The sequence below is a fragment of the Lontra canadensis genome, unplaced genomic scaffold, assembly GCF_010015895.1.
Source record: "Lontra canadensis isolate GAN:19392208 unplaced genomic scaffold, GSC_riverotter_1.0 scaffold134, whole genome shotgun sequence".
NCBI lineage: Eukaryota > Metazoa > Chordata > Mammalia > Carnivora > Mustelidae > Lontra > Lontra canadensis.
In genome coordinates, this window is record NW_022631128.1 from 2972266 (window position 1) to 2989663 (window position 17398).

Genomic DNA, 17398 nt, shown 5'->3' on the forward strand with positions numbered 1-17398 from the left:
ATGCAATCCCTATCAAAATTCCAATGGCATTTTCACAGAAATAGAACAATCATAAAATTTGTATGGAACCATAAAAGACCCCCAATAGCCAAAACAATCTTGAGAAAAAAGAACAAAACTGGAGGTTATCTTGCTCCCTGATTTAAAACTATATTAACAAAGATACAATAATTAAAATATGATATTGGCATAAAAACAGCCATATAGATCAATGGAATGAAATTGAAAACCCAGAATTAAACCTGAACATATGGTCAATTAATTTATGACAAAGGAGGCAAGAATATACAGTGGGGAAAGGAGAGACTCTTTAATAAATGGTATTGGGAAAATTGGATCGCTACATGCAATAGAATGAAACTGAACCACTGCCTTATGCCAGACACAGAAATTAACTCAAAATGGTTAAAGATTTGAATATAAGATCTGAAACCATGAAGCCTTAGAGGAAAACATAGGTAGTAAGTTCCTTCCCATAGGTATTGATGATGTTTGGTTAAACTGATACTCTCTGCTCAGCAGGGAGCCTGCTTCCTCCTTTCTCTCTCTGCCTGCTTGTGATCTCTCTCTCTGTCAAATGAATAAATAAAATCTTTAAAAAAAAGTTAAAAAAAAAGATAACACTATTTTGCAGCTTGGTTTTGATTTAAATATTCTATATCATGTCAGTAAAGAAATCCTCCACTAGGAATATTTTAAAAATTTTAATCCGGAATAGATGTAAATTAAAAAAAAATCCATTCTTGACATCTGTTAAAATAATTATGGTTTTTATAAGGTATATTGATAGTATATATAAAGTATATTGATAGTTTCCCTTGTGATACCAGTCTTATGGTCTTGGAATAAATTCTCATTATTTATAGCATGCAGCTCTTGCAAATGTGATGCTGTATTCGGTTTGTTAAAGTTTATTTAGGAGTTTTACTCGTATACTCCAAAGTGAAAGTGATCTATAAATTTTGAGCGTTGTCTTTGTCAGGCATGATAGACCCTTGTCCTTGAACCACATGGTGCTTCTCTAGCCATCTTGTTCATTTCTCTCTTGAAAGCTTTAATAACAGGGTGTTCTCACATGTGAAGAGTCTCTGAAATAAAACCATGATTTTTTTAAAAGATTTTATTTATTTATTTGACAGAGAGAGATCACAAGTAGGCAGAGAGGCAGGCAGAGGGTGGGAGGCAGAGCAGGCTGCCTGCTGAGCAGAGAGCCGGATGCGGGACTGGATCTCATGACCCTGAGATCATGACCCAAGCCGAAGGCAGAGGCTTGACCCACTGAGCCACCCAGGTGCCCCCAAAACCATGATTGTTTTAATTTTAGTTTCTCTGACTTTTTAAAGCCCCCTTTTTCCTTTTCTTTAATAAATTATCTACTAATATATTTTTGCTGTTTATCTGTTGGGATCCAATTTTAATGGTTCGAAATATCTCTTTGTATATCATGGCTATTATTCCTTTGCAAACAAATTACGGAAAATTTTTCACTTGTTTCACTTTCCCAGCAGTCAGAGTGGTCTCTTCTGACTGGCTTGTTCTCTTCCTCTGTCTCACAGGGCATGGGTGTGGCCCAGATACAGTTTCACCGTTCAGTGTTCTCTTGTTCAGCAATTCTCAAAGAGTGGCCTGGCACTTCCCGAGACCCTTTTGAGGGGTCTGCAAGTTCAAATACTACTTTCATATTAAGATATTATTTGCCTTTTTCACTTTCATTTTTAAAGGATGTTATTTATTTGAGAGAGGGAGGGGAAGAGAGAGTGAACGAGCGCATGAGTGCGGGGAAAGCAGAGGGAGAGGGAGAAGCAGATTCCCCACTGACTTGAGTAGGGAACCCCATGCGGGATCTGATGCCAGGCAGCACCCTGGGATCATGACCTGAGCCAAAGGCAGATGCCTAACCAACTGAGCCACCCAGGCGCCCCTTTCACTTTCATTTTATCGTGAATATACAGTGGAGTGTTTTAGAGGCTGAGTGACATGTGATGATGTGATTGCTGTGATGGTTAATGGAATATGTGAAGCAGGATCCAGCTGTCCTCTATGAAAGCAGACATTAAAATAATTTTCAAAATGCCTCTCACTAATTTTGTTTTGGAAAATATAGGCTCCCCTCCCCAAATGTTAATGTATAGTGATTGGAGTAGTATTATATTTAAATACATTAATAAATATTTATTTTTAACATTCCTGGGTTTTACTTTCTCGTAAAGTAAATAGCTATAGCTAGAACCTGTATACATAAAAGCTCTTTAATCTTCTCAGTAATTTTGAAGACTAGGGGCACCCAGGTGGCTCAGCAGGTTAAGCCTCTGCCTTAGGCTCAGGTTATGATCTTGGGGTCCTGAGATCGAGTCCTGCATTGGGCTCTCTGCTCATCAGGGAGCTTGCTTCTCCCTCTCCCTGCTGCTCCCCTGCTTGTGCTCTCTCGCTCTCTATGTCAAATAAATAAAATAAAATCTTAAAATTTTTTTTGAAGACTAAAGGGATCCTGAGACCAAAAACTTTGAGAGGGGCTATTCTGGTACTGCCTGCTTTGAGTCATGTCTTTGCTCATAACCCGTACTTATCTGTGAGGATGACTCCCAGGTGAAGACTACATTGTGAGGAGCAGCACTATTACTTCCTCCTGGGATTTTTTACCTGCAATTTTGACAGATAGAGAAGGTGCCTTGGGTTAAGGATTGGCCCAAACCTCTGAAATCAGTACCTCCTATGGCATCTTAGAGACTACACTGCAAGGTTTGCATTTCATTCCTGCTTCTCAAAATAAAGTAACTAAAAGTGGAAATTGTACTGAGAACTAGATGGTTTACTGAGCTCTCTTTCTGTGTCTGGCACTTGGGAACAAAGATTTACGTTACCCCGTCCTCAGGTAACTCAAAGTACAGAGGGTAGACAAAAATTGATTTTCTCATATGCATGTCAGTTTGTATCACTTTTAGTGTTATACTTAGGATTGTCTTAATTTTTTTTTAAATGATATGATAGTATTCGTATCTTGGTACATTCTGTAATGACCCTCTCAAGCTTTTCTTCCTCTTGCGTTCTCCCTTTTCTGCTTTTGCAGCATCTGGCCTCTATTACTTACACAGAATGCCATGTGCAGGTTGACAGATATTTTTGTGGAGCAAAAATAAGAAATAGAAAAGTTTATTTACTTCTTTGGGCTTCTTAGCATGGGAATGTGTGGTACATTTTTATATTTTCACTGAAGGGCCCGTGTATCAGCCTACCTATTGGTTTATACATTTGTTTTTACCAAATGGGCTAGTTGAGATGGAATTGTTAATTTATTTGAACCAACAGATGTCAGTGTCAGTAGTAAAACAAGATGTCCGGGGTGCTTGGGTGGCTCTGATGGTTAAGTGTCTGACTTGGGCTTGGGTCATAATCTCCAGGTCCTGCAGTCGAGTCCCACATCTGACTCCCAGCTCAATGGGAAGTCTGCTTCTCCCTCTCCCTCTGCCTCTCCCCCTGCTTGTGCTCTCTCTGTCTCTGTCTCTGTCTCTCTCTCAAATGAATAAATAAATAAAATCTTAAGAACAATAAATAAAACAAGATGTTAGGAAGGTATACCATATACTAGCACCCTCCTTTGCCATGAGTACCTGGCTCTTTCAGTACAGCCTTTGGGAAAATGCACCCCCCGCCGCCTTCTGAAATCACCATTTTTTTTTTAAAGATTGATTGATTGATTGATTGATTGATTTGACACACACACACACACACACACACACACACACACAGAGCGATCACAAGTAAGCAGAGAGGCAGGCAGAGAGAGGGGGAATCAGGCTCCCAGCCGAGCAGAGAGCCTGACGTGGGGCTCGATCCCAGGACCCTGGGACCCTGACCCCAGCCGAAGGTAGAGGCTTAACCCACTGAGCCACCCAGGCGGCCCCCAAATCACCCACATTTAAACAGGAGGTAGCAAACTGCCTTCCTATAGCCCTTTACTCCTCTCTCTTTCAGCCCACTGCTGCTGCACTTACCTCTTAAAAATCATGTTGTTGTTGTTGTTGTTTTAAAATCATGTTCTTCCTCAAAAACCACAGTGATTCCATTGGCTTCCCAGGTCCTTCACGATCTAGCTCCATCCTTTTGCTTACAAACACCCTGTAGTCAAGCACAAATGCCAGCCTCCTTCTCAAGCCTTTGGCCATCCCCCCCACCCCCCACCCCAGGTCTGGAATACCTTCTTTCCTCCAGGAAGCCTTCTCTGGCTTACAGTGTCCTCTCTGTTTTCTGAATGCCAGTTGCACTTTTATTCTAACAGTTTAGAACTTAGGTGTTGTGTAATCACATTATATGAAAGTTCTTTCCCCAACTAGATCATAAATTCCTTGAGAGTAGTGACAAGGTAACAAATATTTTTTTGTATCCTCAGTTCCCTACCATTGTGTGCAAGGAATAGATTTATTGAGTGTTAACCATATAAATATGTTGATTGGCTGTTAACTCTTCTTCCCCAACTGGAATTCTCCTCAGTAAGCATTTATTGAACACCTACCCTGGAACAACACTAGAGTTGCTGGGACAACGGAAATGAAAAGGACATGTGGTAGTCACAAGACTTAAGTGGAAGAGATTATGCAATCAACAGACATCTGAACAAAGGAGGTGTTGAGGGAAAAGCTTGTTTGAGCTTGCTCTAGGTGGACTGAATGGGATTTCATCAGGCTGAAAAGAGGATGGGGGCCTGGATGGAATTGTAGATAGGGTCTGAGCAAAGGCATGGAGGTGTAAAAGTAGGTGGCTTATAAGGAGTAGAATAAATTTGTGGCAGAGGGTAAGTCTAGCCGAGTAGATGGGATCTAGATTAGGGCCCTGAACGCCATGCAAAGAAATTTAAACTTGACCCTATAGGCACTGGGGAGCCAGCTTATGATTTAAGCAAGAAAGTGACAGAAGGCACTAATGGCTTTAAGCTGAGAAAGTCAGCTGTGTAACACAGATAGCAACCAAACATTTTCTGGATTGCCTCCTCCCTGGCCCTCCGTTATGTGACAAGCCCTATATGTATGTAAACCGCTAGTTGGGATAACATATCAAATCCCCATACTTTGTTCCTCTCCTACCCTAAATTCTGGCTGATTTCAGGTTTGTGGCCATGTAGAAGTTTGATTTATTCTAGATGTGCTATTCTCTGGACTGACATGTCATAGTGAAGCCGTAGACTGTCATGGAAAGAGCTCTGGGCTTGGAGTTTTAACTGTGTATGGGTTCAAACCTCAAGTGTAAGGAACTTCATTTCCTCGTTATTCTGCTGCTTTAACTTTTTCTCTTGAACTTTTTTATATCTGCAGAGTAAAACCAACAGTTGTACCGAAATGGATTATCCATAAGCAAATGTCAGCCTTGCGTTTTACCAATTGTGTTTATTTCCTTTGTCGGACTCTTGTTTATAGCATCTGTTTTGCTCTATTTACTTGCTACTTCTAATTTTCTTTTGTTGACCCCTTATTCCTGTGTATTTATTAAGGAAGCACTTTATAACCTAAACAGTGAACCAGATAGCTGCTCCAGGAAATGTTTAGAATGAGGCAGCTCAATTTAGCTGGATTGTTCTGTGTCAGTGGGTTACAGGAAAGAGTTTGTAAGGTCCCCATGGGGAAACTGAAAAGTTTTCCAGCTTCTCCTTTGTGAGCCCTCATCCTGTAGTGTCATTATTTTGTTTTAATGAATTCCCAGAACAATAGGTACACCCATCTGAAAATATGACCACAGGACATATTCCAAAGCCAGACATAAATTATTTTTGGACTCCCCATACTTTTTCTTCCCATGATTTGTGTGGCTAACGTAAAGTTGCTGGCACTGTGTATTTTACCTCATTTCCTGAATGAAACATGCAACCAGCGGGGAGAGAGGAAAAGGATTCTGCATTATTTTGCAAATTTTCTTGCTTTTTTTCTTAATCAGTGCTAGTCACTTTATGGGATTCATGGGCATTTAGTAAATATAAACAGAAAGAAAACCTCTCGAGTTGTACTACCCTTTTAACCTGAGCCTCTCATCAGCTAAAATGATGTTTGTTTTTAGCAAAGATTTCTAGAAACCCAGAATACCTACTCTTGAGATAAAGTGCTTTTTGTAGGTTTGTTGAAGGTGGTAAATCCAGAGTTAGACAAATATTAACTACAAATATTGACTCTGATGCCATCTGCATTTAAAAAGGAAAGATGATGTGGAGGGTGAGGGCAGGGAACATGTCTTTGTTTGGATTTTATGGGTTGTGTTTTAGGTGATGTTATTTCTGGTATATTTTTAATTTTCATCCTGTTGAGTTTGAGGTAGCAATAAGTGTCAGGCGGAGTTCTTGGGAATTCAGGACTAGAGCTCGAGGTGGAGATGAGAGCTAGGGATAGCAGGTTTCTTTAGAGGATCCACTGAAATAAATCAGATTAAGGTGGAGAAGGATCTGTGATCTCAGTTAGATCCAGAACAAAGTAAAGGGGCCCTTACTTTTTCTTTTTTTTAAAAGATTTTATTTATTTATTTGTCAGAGATAGAGAAAGAGAGAGAACACAAGCTAGGGGAGCAGCAGGCAGAGGGAGAAGCAGGCTCCCTGTCAGTAAGGAGCCTGATGTGGGACTTGATCCCCGGACCCTGGGATCATGACCTGAGCCAAGGGCTGACGCTTAACCAACTGAGCCACCCAGGCGCCCCTCCCCGCCTTTTTTCTTAAATAAAAAGTAAAAATACTTCTTCCTGTATGGCACGAGGGAAGACAGAGAAATTCAGGATTTTCCCATGTTGTTAGTAATAGGGAAAAAAAGCTAAGGGTCCTGTGGTAGGTCAGTTTCCCTAGAAGCAGCAACTGAGACTGGGCATTCTGTGTATGCACAGTTTGTTGTGGGAGGTGCTCAGAGAAGGGGAGTGGAGGGAGCAGTAGAGCAGGGGAAAGAGTCCTGTGAGAGTGAAGGATTGGCATGCAGCTGCGAAGGAGCCCAGCTGAGGCCACGGAGCACGGATTCTTAGTATCCTAGGACCCACTTGATCCACAAAGCAAGGTTAGAGTTCTTGTAGCTGAGGAAATGATTTTCCTTTTTTTGTTTTAAAGATTTTATTTATTTAGTTATTTGACAGAGAGAGACAGTGAGAGAGGGAACACAAGCAAGGGGAGTGGGAGAGGGAGAAGCAGGCTTCCCGCAGAGGAGGGAGCCCAATGTGGGGCTCAGTCCCAGTAACATGGGACTGTGACCTGAGCTGAGGGCAGATGCTTAATGACTGAGCCACCCAGGCACCCCAGGAAACGGTTTTCTGATCAGTAATTTTGTACATTATTCATACCTTTGGATACATGGCGCTACCTTCCCTACCTGACCATACGTCCCACAAAAGCATGGTAATGTTCCTGGGGAACTTCTTATTCATGTCTGTACAGAGTTCACGCTATTTGTGCATATTAAGGGAGGGTGCTGGGAATGCATTTCTTTTCTTTATATTTGTCCTTATCCATAAGTGAATGGCAGATTTCCTTCGGGATATCTGTTCTCTTGGTTTCGACTATCACCTTGATGTTGATGACTCTCAAATCTTTGTCTCTCAATCTTCATCTCATCTGGCCTACCCAGCTTCATTTTTGTATCTGTCCCACTGTCCTGCAATGATTTGTACATAACAGGTGGTTCATAAATGTCACTCATACTTCAGTCAGGCTGGTCTCTATTAGAAGCGAGTTCTTATGAAATTGAACGCATGATTTAGAGCTTGACTTTTTATGAAATATTAACTGGGCAAATACTTAGCCTCTCTGCGCTCCGTGAATTTCCTCATCTGCACTAGGAGTGATAATGCTACAGCATGGAAACATTGGAAAAGTTAAGTGAAAGAGTTCAGTTTAAGCATATAGCCCAGTGCCTAAAAATTGATAAGTACCTGGTAAATATTGGTTATTTATCCTTTATGCTCAGTGTTTAAAATATTTATCTATTATTCCAATTTTCCGGCCCTTTTGCTTAATTTATCCCATCTAATTTTTCCACATTCATCATATATAATTCTGATAACCTAAAAAAAGTAAGAAGTTTCTTAAAAGAATTGGAATACTTCAAAAGGAATATTATTTGCCAAACCCAAAAGAATTCTGCTATGATTTTGGATCAGTATTTCATTAAAAAGGGGGGGGCAGGATTAGGTGAAATAAAGTTGACTATAATGCTATTTTTAAAAATCAATATATTAAGATTTTTAAAAAAAGATTTTATTTATTTATTTGACAGAGAATGAGAAAAGTAACATAAGCAGCGGGGGTGGAAGAGGGAGAAGCAGGCTTCCCACTGAGCAGGAAGCCCAATGTGGGTCTTGATCTCAGGACCCTGGGATCATGACCTGAGCCGAAGGCAGATGCTTAATGACTGAGTCACCCAGGCCCCCCAATATACGAAGATTTTTTTAGTAATATTTATAATCGAAAGATTCACACTTGGGATATAGGAAATGTTTCATCTTTAATATTAAATTCTTGAACACAGAAAAACATTAAACAGCATAGCATGCCTCTTTCCCCCAGTATTTCTGAGCATCTGCATTGTGTTAGGAGCTCTGGGAGAGTCAGAGCCATGAGATAATATTTCTCTACTCCTAAATGGCCCACACATTTCTTAGTACTGATGTGTAGGTTTTATTTCCGTTGATTACTTATGAACTCCCAGGAGTTTTGTACGCATGTCCTCATTTGGTTTGCCCATTTGCATGGTTCTCAAAAAATGGCCATCAACTACATGGTAAGGGTAGAGGCACACTACATCTGAATGGTAACTGAATATACTAAGTAGTTTGCATGTCTATATTGTCCAAGTAAGAGGATGAAAGATGACCTAAGAATAAGTGGTAACCCTGAATAGACATTTTCCCAAAGAAGATACACAGGTGGCCAACAGACACATGAAGGTGCTCTGCATCACTCATCATCAGGGAAATGCAGAGCAGAACTACAGTGAGATACCACCTCACCCCACTCACAATGGCTAGTATCAAAAAGACGAGAAATAACAAGTGTGGATGAGGATGTAGAGAGAAGAGCACCTTTGCGCACTGTTGGGAATGTAAATCGGTGCAACCACTGTGGAAAACAGTATAGGGGTTCCTTAATTAAACATAGGAATAACATATGATCCAGTAATTCCACTACTGGGTATTTACTTAAAGAAAGTTTAAAAGCACCAATCTGAGAAAGATATGTGTAGTTCTGTGTTTACTGCAGTATTATTTACAGTAGCTATGATGTGGAAGCAACCCAAGTGTGTCTATCGATAGATGAATGGATAAAGAAGATGTGGTATATATACACAATGGAGCGTTACTCAGACCGAGAGGGTGTTCTGCCAAGTGAAATAAGTCTGACACAGAAAGACAAATACCTTATTATTTGTCTTTTATGTGGAATTTAAAAAACAAAAATGAACAAAGAAACAGACTCAAATCCAGAGAACAGGTGGTTGCCAGAGGGGAAGTGGGTGGGCGATGGGTAAAATTGGTAAAGGGGATTAAGAGGTACCGGCTTTCATTTATAAAATAAATAAGTCACAGAGATAGAAAGTACAGCATAGGTAATATAGTCAGTAATATTGTAATAACATTATATGGTGACAGATGGTGACTACATTTACTATGGTGAGCACTGAGTAATGTATAGAACTGTTGAATCGTTGTGTTGCACACCTGAAACTAGTATAACGTATGTCAACTATACTTCAGTGATAAAAAATAGAGTTGGTAGTAACCCAAAAGGGGAAAACTACCCGAATGTCCATCAACCGATGAACGGATAAACAAAATGTGGTCTAGCCGTACAATGGGTACTATTCAGTCTGAAAATGGAATGAGGTACTGGTACGTGCCAGAACATGGATGAGCCTTGAGAACGTTATGAAAAGTGAAAGAAGCCAGACACGGGTCACAGATTGTATGATGAAATTTATATGAAATATCTGGAATTGGCATATCATGGAGGTGGAGAATAGCAGTTATAAGGGGGTGGGGGTGGGAGGGAGTTATGTTTACTGGGTACAGAGTTTCTGTTTGGGACGATGAAAAATTCCTGGAAATGGAGAGTGATGATAATTGCAAAACATTGTAAAGGAGCTTAATGCTACTGAATTGTCTAGTTTAGAATGGTTGAAATGGTAAATTTTATTTGTATTTACCACATTTAAAAAAAGAAGGATAAGTGGTAAGGGGCTTGAAGGTCATTGTAATAAGCCTCCTGTTTTTCTTTCTGTGCAGGAGCCATGGATAACAGAGGCTTTCAGCAGGGGAGTTTCAATAGCTTCCGGAGCAGCTCCAGTGATGAAGACTTGATGGACATTCCAGGGACAGCTATGGATTTTTCCATGAGAGATGATGTTCCTCCCTTAGATGGAGAAATAGAAGGTATTATTACTGTTGATGACAATTTATCTTTTTAAAACTTATTTTTCATGTACACACAGTAAAATTCATTTTTTTTTCTGGTGCAATCACAGTTTTAACACCTGCAGAGAGTTTTGTAACCTCCACCACTGACAGGTTACAGAACAGTTCCATCCACACCCCAGAGAGCTCCCTCTTGCTGTCCCTTTGCAGCCAGACCTCCTCCACCCCCAACCCCTGGTAGCCACTGATCTATTCTCTGTCCCTGTATTTTTTTCTTTGCTGGAATGTCAGATGCATGGAGTCACATAGTATGTCGCCTTTGAGACTGACTCAGCCCATTGCCTTGGAGATTGATTCAGATCGTTCATCCTCTTTTTTTTTTTCTTGCTTAGTATAGCCTGATGTGGGATCACGGGGTCATGTGGGAACTGTATGTTGAACTTCCTAAGAAACTGCCAGACTGTTTTCCAGAGTGGCTGTACCGTTTTATGTCTGAACTAGCTATGAATGAGAGTTCTACTTGTTCCCCATCTGCAACAGCTCTGGGTATTTTTTGTAATTTTTATTTTAGCCATTCGAATAGGTGTGTAGTGTTATCTCATCATGGTTTTAATTTAATTTCCCTAATGCCTTATGATGTTGAACATCATTTCATGTGCTTATTTGGCAACCTTATCCTCTTGGATGAAGTGTCTGTTCAAATCCTCTCCCTTTTTTTATAATTGAATTTTTATTATCTGGAATACATTTATTTTTTTAGAAGTTTTTTTTTTTTTTTGAGAGAGATAGAGCATGCACAAGAGAGCATGAGGTGGGGAGAGGGAGAAGCAGACTCCCTGCTTAGCAGGGAGACTGATGCGGGGCCTGATCCTGGGCCTGAGCTGAAGGCAGACACTTAACTGACTGAGCCACCCAGGCGCCCCTGGAATACATTTCTAGAAGGAGAATTCTCTTCATCTATTATTTCTTTATCCAGTAACATCGTTCTTTTCAATAACTGCATGTAAGTTCATGGTGTAGCTGTACCGTAGTTTATTTAACCAAGTTTCTATTGATACACATTTCACTTTCCAGTCTTGCTATTACAAACAGTGCTGCAGTGAATAACCTTGCGTGTGTGTGTGTGTGTGTGTGTGTGTATCTTTTAAGTATATTAGAACATTTCTGTAGCATGACTGTATGAGTGCTTATTTCCCCCACAGCCTTGCTGGTGCTGAATACTAGAATTTTTTCATCTTTACACTATGATAGGCAAAATAAATAAATCAAATTTTTATCATTATTTTAATTTTCACTTTTTTTAGATTAATGAGGTTGAGCACATTTTCATATGTTTACTAGCCATTTAAGTTTCTTTTTCTGGAAGTTTCCTGTTTATGTGGTGTGCCTGTTTTTCTGATGGGCACATCTTTTCTAGGAGACTTTCATATATTCTTAATGTTTTGTCTAAGGCAGGTGGAGTGTATTTTTTTCCATTTCTGTTTTGTTTTTGTCTCCTTTTAGAAAAATCTACAAATATTAAACACTTTTACATTGCCAGATTCATTACCCTTTTCTTTTCTGACTTCTGAGTTTCTTGTAGTTAGAAGGGACTTTAATATTAAATTTGTCCAATTACTTAAAACTATTGTCTGGTTCTTTAACTGATCAGGATTACCATTTTCAACATAAAGTCAGAGGACAAGAAACTGTGTCAGAATTTATTATTTAGCAAATTTGTAGTGGAGGCATATGACACTGCAGAAACTTTGCTAGGTTCTGGGAATTAGCAAGGCTTTAAGGCACCCACCCTGCCTTCACGAAGTTGATTCTAGCTGGCTAAGCGAACATTAAGTACTTACGAAAACACCTAACTCTTATAGTTGTTTTCAGGATTAAATGAAATAATAACATAAAGTGGTTATAATTGTACCCAGCCTCGAGCTAATACTCAATAAAATGTTAGCTCTCATTATTGTTATTTATTTCTGTTATAACCGTATAATGTAAGTGTTGTAACTCTTGTAAGGACTCAGCAGAGGAATGTGTGTGTCTAGGATTGGAGAAGATTTCACAGCAAAGGTGTGTTTGGAAAGGGCCTTGAAAGATAAGTTATTTGGTGGGAAGAAGGGCTTTCCAGGCAGAAAGCGAGCTTCTACAGAGACATCAACAGGCATAATATACAGAGGTATGAAAAGGTAGGCTATAAGCCCAGATAAATATATTGGGGCCTTGAGTGTCATGCTAAGAAGTTTGAGTCAACTTTATTGTCACTGTGAGGACAAACTCCTTCACCCATTCATTTGACAAATACTTTTTGAGTATCTGCTATGAGGTAGGCACTGTCCTAGGCAATGCAGATACAGTGGTGGGATTAACATAGGTAAGATCCAAGTTGATCTGAAATTTAGATCTAGTTGCGTAAATGAGTAAAACTACTTAGTTATTTACCCATTATAGTAAGTACCAAGGTGGAAATAAAATGAATGACAGTAGACGATAACTGAGGAATAATTCTTTAGAAAGATTAGAGAGTTCGAAAGGTCAGGGAAGGCCTCTCTGAGGAGGTGACCAACTTGGGAAGAACATATTAGTATGCAAACCACAGGTTCAGAAGGATAAGAAGAAATTGTCTAGTAAAGGTGTCTCAAGACAGGAACAGTAGAAGAGAGACCCTGAATTTAAAGTTCCTCACAGAAAGGCACTCATGGTTTGGTATTTAATGGTTTTTCCTATTGGCCACCTTCTGTGAAAGGCATGTGTGTTTGTGTATCCGGTCCACTTACGTGTAGTTATAACTCTCGCACATAATTACAGCAGTCCCAGGCTCTAGTGAAGCAGTCAGTTAGGGTTTCCCCTGAGCTTAACCTGGACACCTCCAGGAAGCCTTCCGGCTAATCCAGAGTGGTTTAGCTTAGTTCTCATCATTGCTTCTAATCGAAGATGCTAGCATATAGCATCCATATCACCAAAGTACTTGTTCTGTTCATAGCGCTCTCAGTAGGTGATGGAGGCAAGCGAGTCTCCATCTGTTATTCCCATTTAATAGACCCGAAAGCTGAGGCAGATGAGATTGGCATTGCTTGTGATTGTAGAATGTGTTTTTACATGAGTAGTCCTTTGCCACTCTTCACTTGCCTTTACAGGAGAGTTCCTGCTTGTGGTTTACAAGGTCTGACCGTAAAACGGCGAAGCTTTTGACTGTGAGCCACACGCAGAAATTGTTCCATTTACCATACTCTGTAGTGATACGATTTTCTTGCTTTGCTTTTTAATTGTTCTTACTTTATTTAGTGTTTTCACCTGGGATTTCCTAATGTACACAACAAGAACAACAACAGAAAAAAAAGGTCATAAAGTCCTTGATGTCTGTGGTGCGGCTGTGCATAAAATACTACATTTTGTACCAGGCACAATAGCATGTTCTAAAAAGATTAGTTAAAAGGAGCTTGAAAGGCAGTAGAAGTGGTTCTTGTTTTCCAGATGGCTGGAAGGATTGATTTATGAGGAATGAATAAATAAATTCTGCGTGGCATGATTAAATGCATCTGTGGTAGTGTTCTAGTAGTCTGTAAATGAGAAGAAACATAAACATGGAGGTCTTACAGAAGGGGAGGGGGAAGGAGATAGAAAAAAAAAGGGGTGGGAGTCGTAGGCAAAAATTCAGAGCTGTGCTTGTGGTCCATCATTTTCACTTGCCTGCCTCTGCAGCCTGGACCTCATGGTTGGCAATTTATTTATTCACCCATTCAGTTATTCAGTATTTCTGGAGCACCCCCCGTCTCAGGAACCCTGTGAACACTGTGCTGCTTTTAGTAATGCTTATCTGCACCCTTGTTAACCTCACCTCCTTGTCTTTCCACTTCGCTTGCCTTCCTACTGCCCTCGAATTGTTGCGTGAGGAGACCTTCCTGGCAAGAGAGAGGCACACGGGTATGGGCACGGCAGCACGAGAGAACCTGTTCTCTTCAGGCAACACGGAGCCTGCGCATCTGGGGTCCGAGGCTCCTGAGGGCAGAGATGGTGACAGTTGGAGCAGGAGGGAAGATAGCAGGGGATAGGGCGGGAGATCTAGTTAGAAATCTGGATGAGGTCTAGGCGGTCTGGGCTTCTGGACCTTATCCTGTAATCAAGAAGTCGTCAAATTATTTAAAAGCAGAAGAATGATATGATCAGACGGGTGTTTTTGGGAATTTCTGGCAGTGTGGAGGATGGAAGAGTGGGTTGAAGACTGGAAGACCAGTTCAACTGTTACGTGAAAAAAAAAAAGTCTAGGTAAAAGATCAAACGGCCTGAATTAAGTCAACAGGAACGGAGAGGAAGGAACAGTAACTTCTGGAGAAATTTCAAAAGGGGGATTGATAGGACTCATTTGATATGGGGAATACACTGGAAGAGCCACAGGTAACTTCAAAGCCCAGGCAGAGAGTGAGAGCTGGCCGAGTCCCGCACGTGTGGGAGAACGTGCCCAGACCACCCCAGCAGGCCTCAGCATGACCTCCCAGTGTCCCAGGGAGGGGAGGATATCTTTGAAAATGAAACACACGACAGTCTGTGAGATCCACCAAGGAATCTGCGAGACAGTTGTGTTTGTTCTGCTGTGCTGCAAGGAAGGATTATAGTATTCCTCCAGAGAGAATGGGCTCCTGTCAGCCCTCCAGTTGACTCAAGCGATTGTGTAGATGGCACAAACTTTTTTTTTTGTCCTTATGTTGACATAGAAAGGGAATTCAGAATCCATCACCCTCATCAGACTCAAACTTCCCCTAAATACTTAGCCTGGGAGGATGGCGATTATTACTGCTGCTTTTTGAGCTTGGAAAAAAAAAATGGCTTGTTGGGGCTATAAAACATAGCAGTTCTCTATGATGAATCCTCAGAATGAGGCTTATTAATGATGGCCACAGGCTCTAAGGGCTTCCTTCAGGTTACTTGATAGGAGAATACCTGGTCAGATATTAGAATTCGTGCCTTCTTATTTCTTCCCACTTATTTATTTACATTTTTGTTTTGTTTCAAAAACATGCATTATTCATATGTATTTAGTTTTTACCTGATGTCCCATCCAGGATACCACATGGCATTTAGTCTTCATGTCGCCTGGGGCTCCTCTTGGCTGCCATGGTGTCTTAGACGTATTTGTTTTTGATGACCTTGACAGGTGTTTTTTTTTCCTGTAGTTTTTAAGCTTTATTACATACCTGTATTCTCCACCCCCCAGTTTTATTGAGAAATAGTTGATACACATCGCTGTAGAAGTTCAAGGCTCATAGCAGGATGGTTTGATTTATGTATACTGTGAAGTGATTCCTACAGTAGGTTTAGTTAACATCCATCATCGCCTATAGATAGAAACAAAAGGGAAAAAAACTTTCTGCTTGTGATGAGAACCCTTGGAATTTATTCTTTTAACAACTGTCCTATATATCATACAGCTGTGTTAACTGTCAGCTGTAGTCCTTCACATTGTACATTCCATCCCTAGCACTTATTTATCTTGTAGCTGAAAGTTTGTACCTTTTTGACCACCTTTCTCCAATTCTCCACCCTCCCACCCCTTGCCTCTGGCAACCATAAATCTGATTTCTTTTTCTATGAGTTCATTTTTTTTTATTCCACATGTAAGTACAATCACACAGTATTTGTCTTTCTCTGTCTGACTTATTTCACTTAGGATAATGCCCCCCGTGTCTATCCATGCTGTCACAAATGGTAGGATTTCCTCATTTTTTTTAGATAGCTGAATAATATTCCATTGTATATATATATGCCACAGTTTCTTTATTCATTCATCATTGATGGACACTTAGGCTATTGCCATGTCTTCGCTATTATAAATAATGCTGCGGTAAACATGAGAATTAGTGTTTTCATTTCCTTTGGTTATATTCCCACAAGTGGAATTACTAGATAGTAGGGTAGTTCTGTTTGTAATTTTTTGATGAGCTGCTATACTGTTTTTCACAGTGGCTGTACCAGTTTACAGTTTTCAGGATGACTGGTCAGGTGTTTTGTAGAATGTCCCTCAGTCGGGATTTGTCTGATGTTTATCTCATGATTAGACTGGGCTTATGGATTTTAGGGAGGAAGAGTAGAGGTAAAATGCCTTTCTTATGACATTGACATTGTATCAAGGCTATATATTGTCCATACGACTTATGGCTGCTGATTTTAACCTTGGTCTTCTGGCTGACGTAGTGTGTGTCATCTTTCCCTACTGTAAAGTTATTGGCTTTTCATCCTTTCCCTGATGTACTCAATGGAAGGAAATCAGTGCACGACCCACACTTAAGAACTAGGGAGTAATGCTCCACCTCCTTGAGGGTCAAGTATGTCCAGAAATTAATTGGAATTGTTCTGTATGGGACATTTGTCTCTTCTCTCCCTTTTGTTTATTCAGCTACTTATTTATGTCAGTAGGGACTCATTTGTTTAAACTTGGGGTTATAATCCATTTCTACTTTATTTTGTTCAGAGTTTTCCAGCTTTGACCATTTAGAGCTCTTTCAGTTTTCTGTTTCCCTTTGAAGCAGCCCTGTCACTGTGGGGTTTTCTTGAGCACTTACTTACTTTTTGGGACTGTAATATGCCATTTCTCCAAGGAGCCCTGGTTCCTATTAGTAGAGAATGATCAGAGAAACGAAGATACGGGCAGTAGGTGTGCTCATTTCTACTGGGGCATTATTGCTTTAGGTGCTGTCAGTCACCCAGTAAAAAAATGTGTGTGTGTGTATACTGACCCATATCTACGTATACATCTATAAGTAGATATATTATCTACACGTGACCATCCGTGTCTACGTTAAGCTAAACATGAGATCATGTGTCTCTAATTCTGCTCCATCAACACATGGATCATTCTAGTCTCCTCCCCTGGCATGTTTGTAACCTCCCATTCCAGGTAATGAGAAATTTGGCTCCCACCATCCACCATCCATTATTTAACTGTTCTCTTCCAGTGTACATGTATGGTGCTTTTTAAAAATTCTTTTTCTTAAAAGGTATTTTTATTTATTTGAGAGAAAGAGGACACAGTGAGAGAGAGAAAGCACAGAAGCTG

The 17398-nt window shown here is 40.2% G+C and overlaps 1 protein-coding gene across 3 annotated transcripts in view; it reads left to right on the plus strand.

Moving 5' to 3' along the window:
- The window catches only part of CLCN5 (chloride voltage-gated channel 5), a 147403-nt gene that overhangs the window by 98018 nt on the left and 31987 nt on the right, over positions 1-17398 (plus strand). For all 3 annotated transcript variants that reach the window (XM_032843044.1, XM_032843045.1, XM_032843049.1), the window contains one exon: positions 10231-10377. In XM_032843044.1, coding sequence (XP_032698935.1) covers positions 10231-10377 — 147 coding nt within the window. Of the gene's footprint in view, positions 1-10230; positions 10378-17398 lie in introns of those variants that run through there.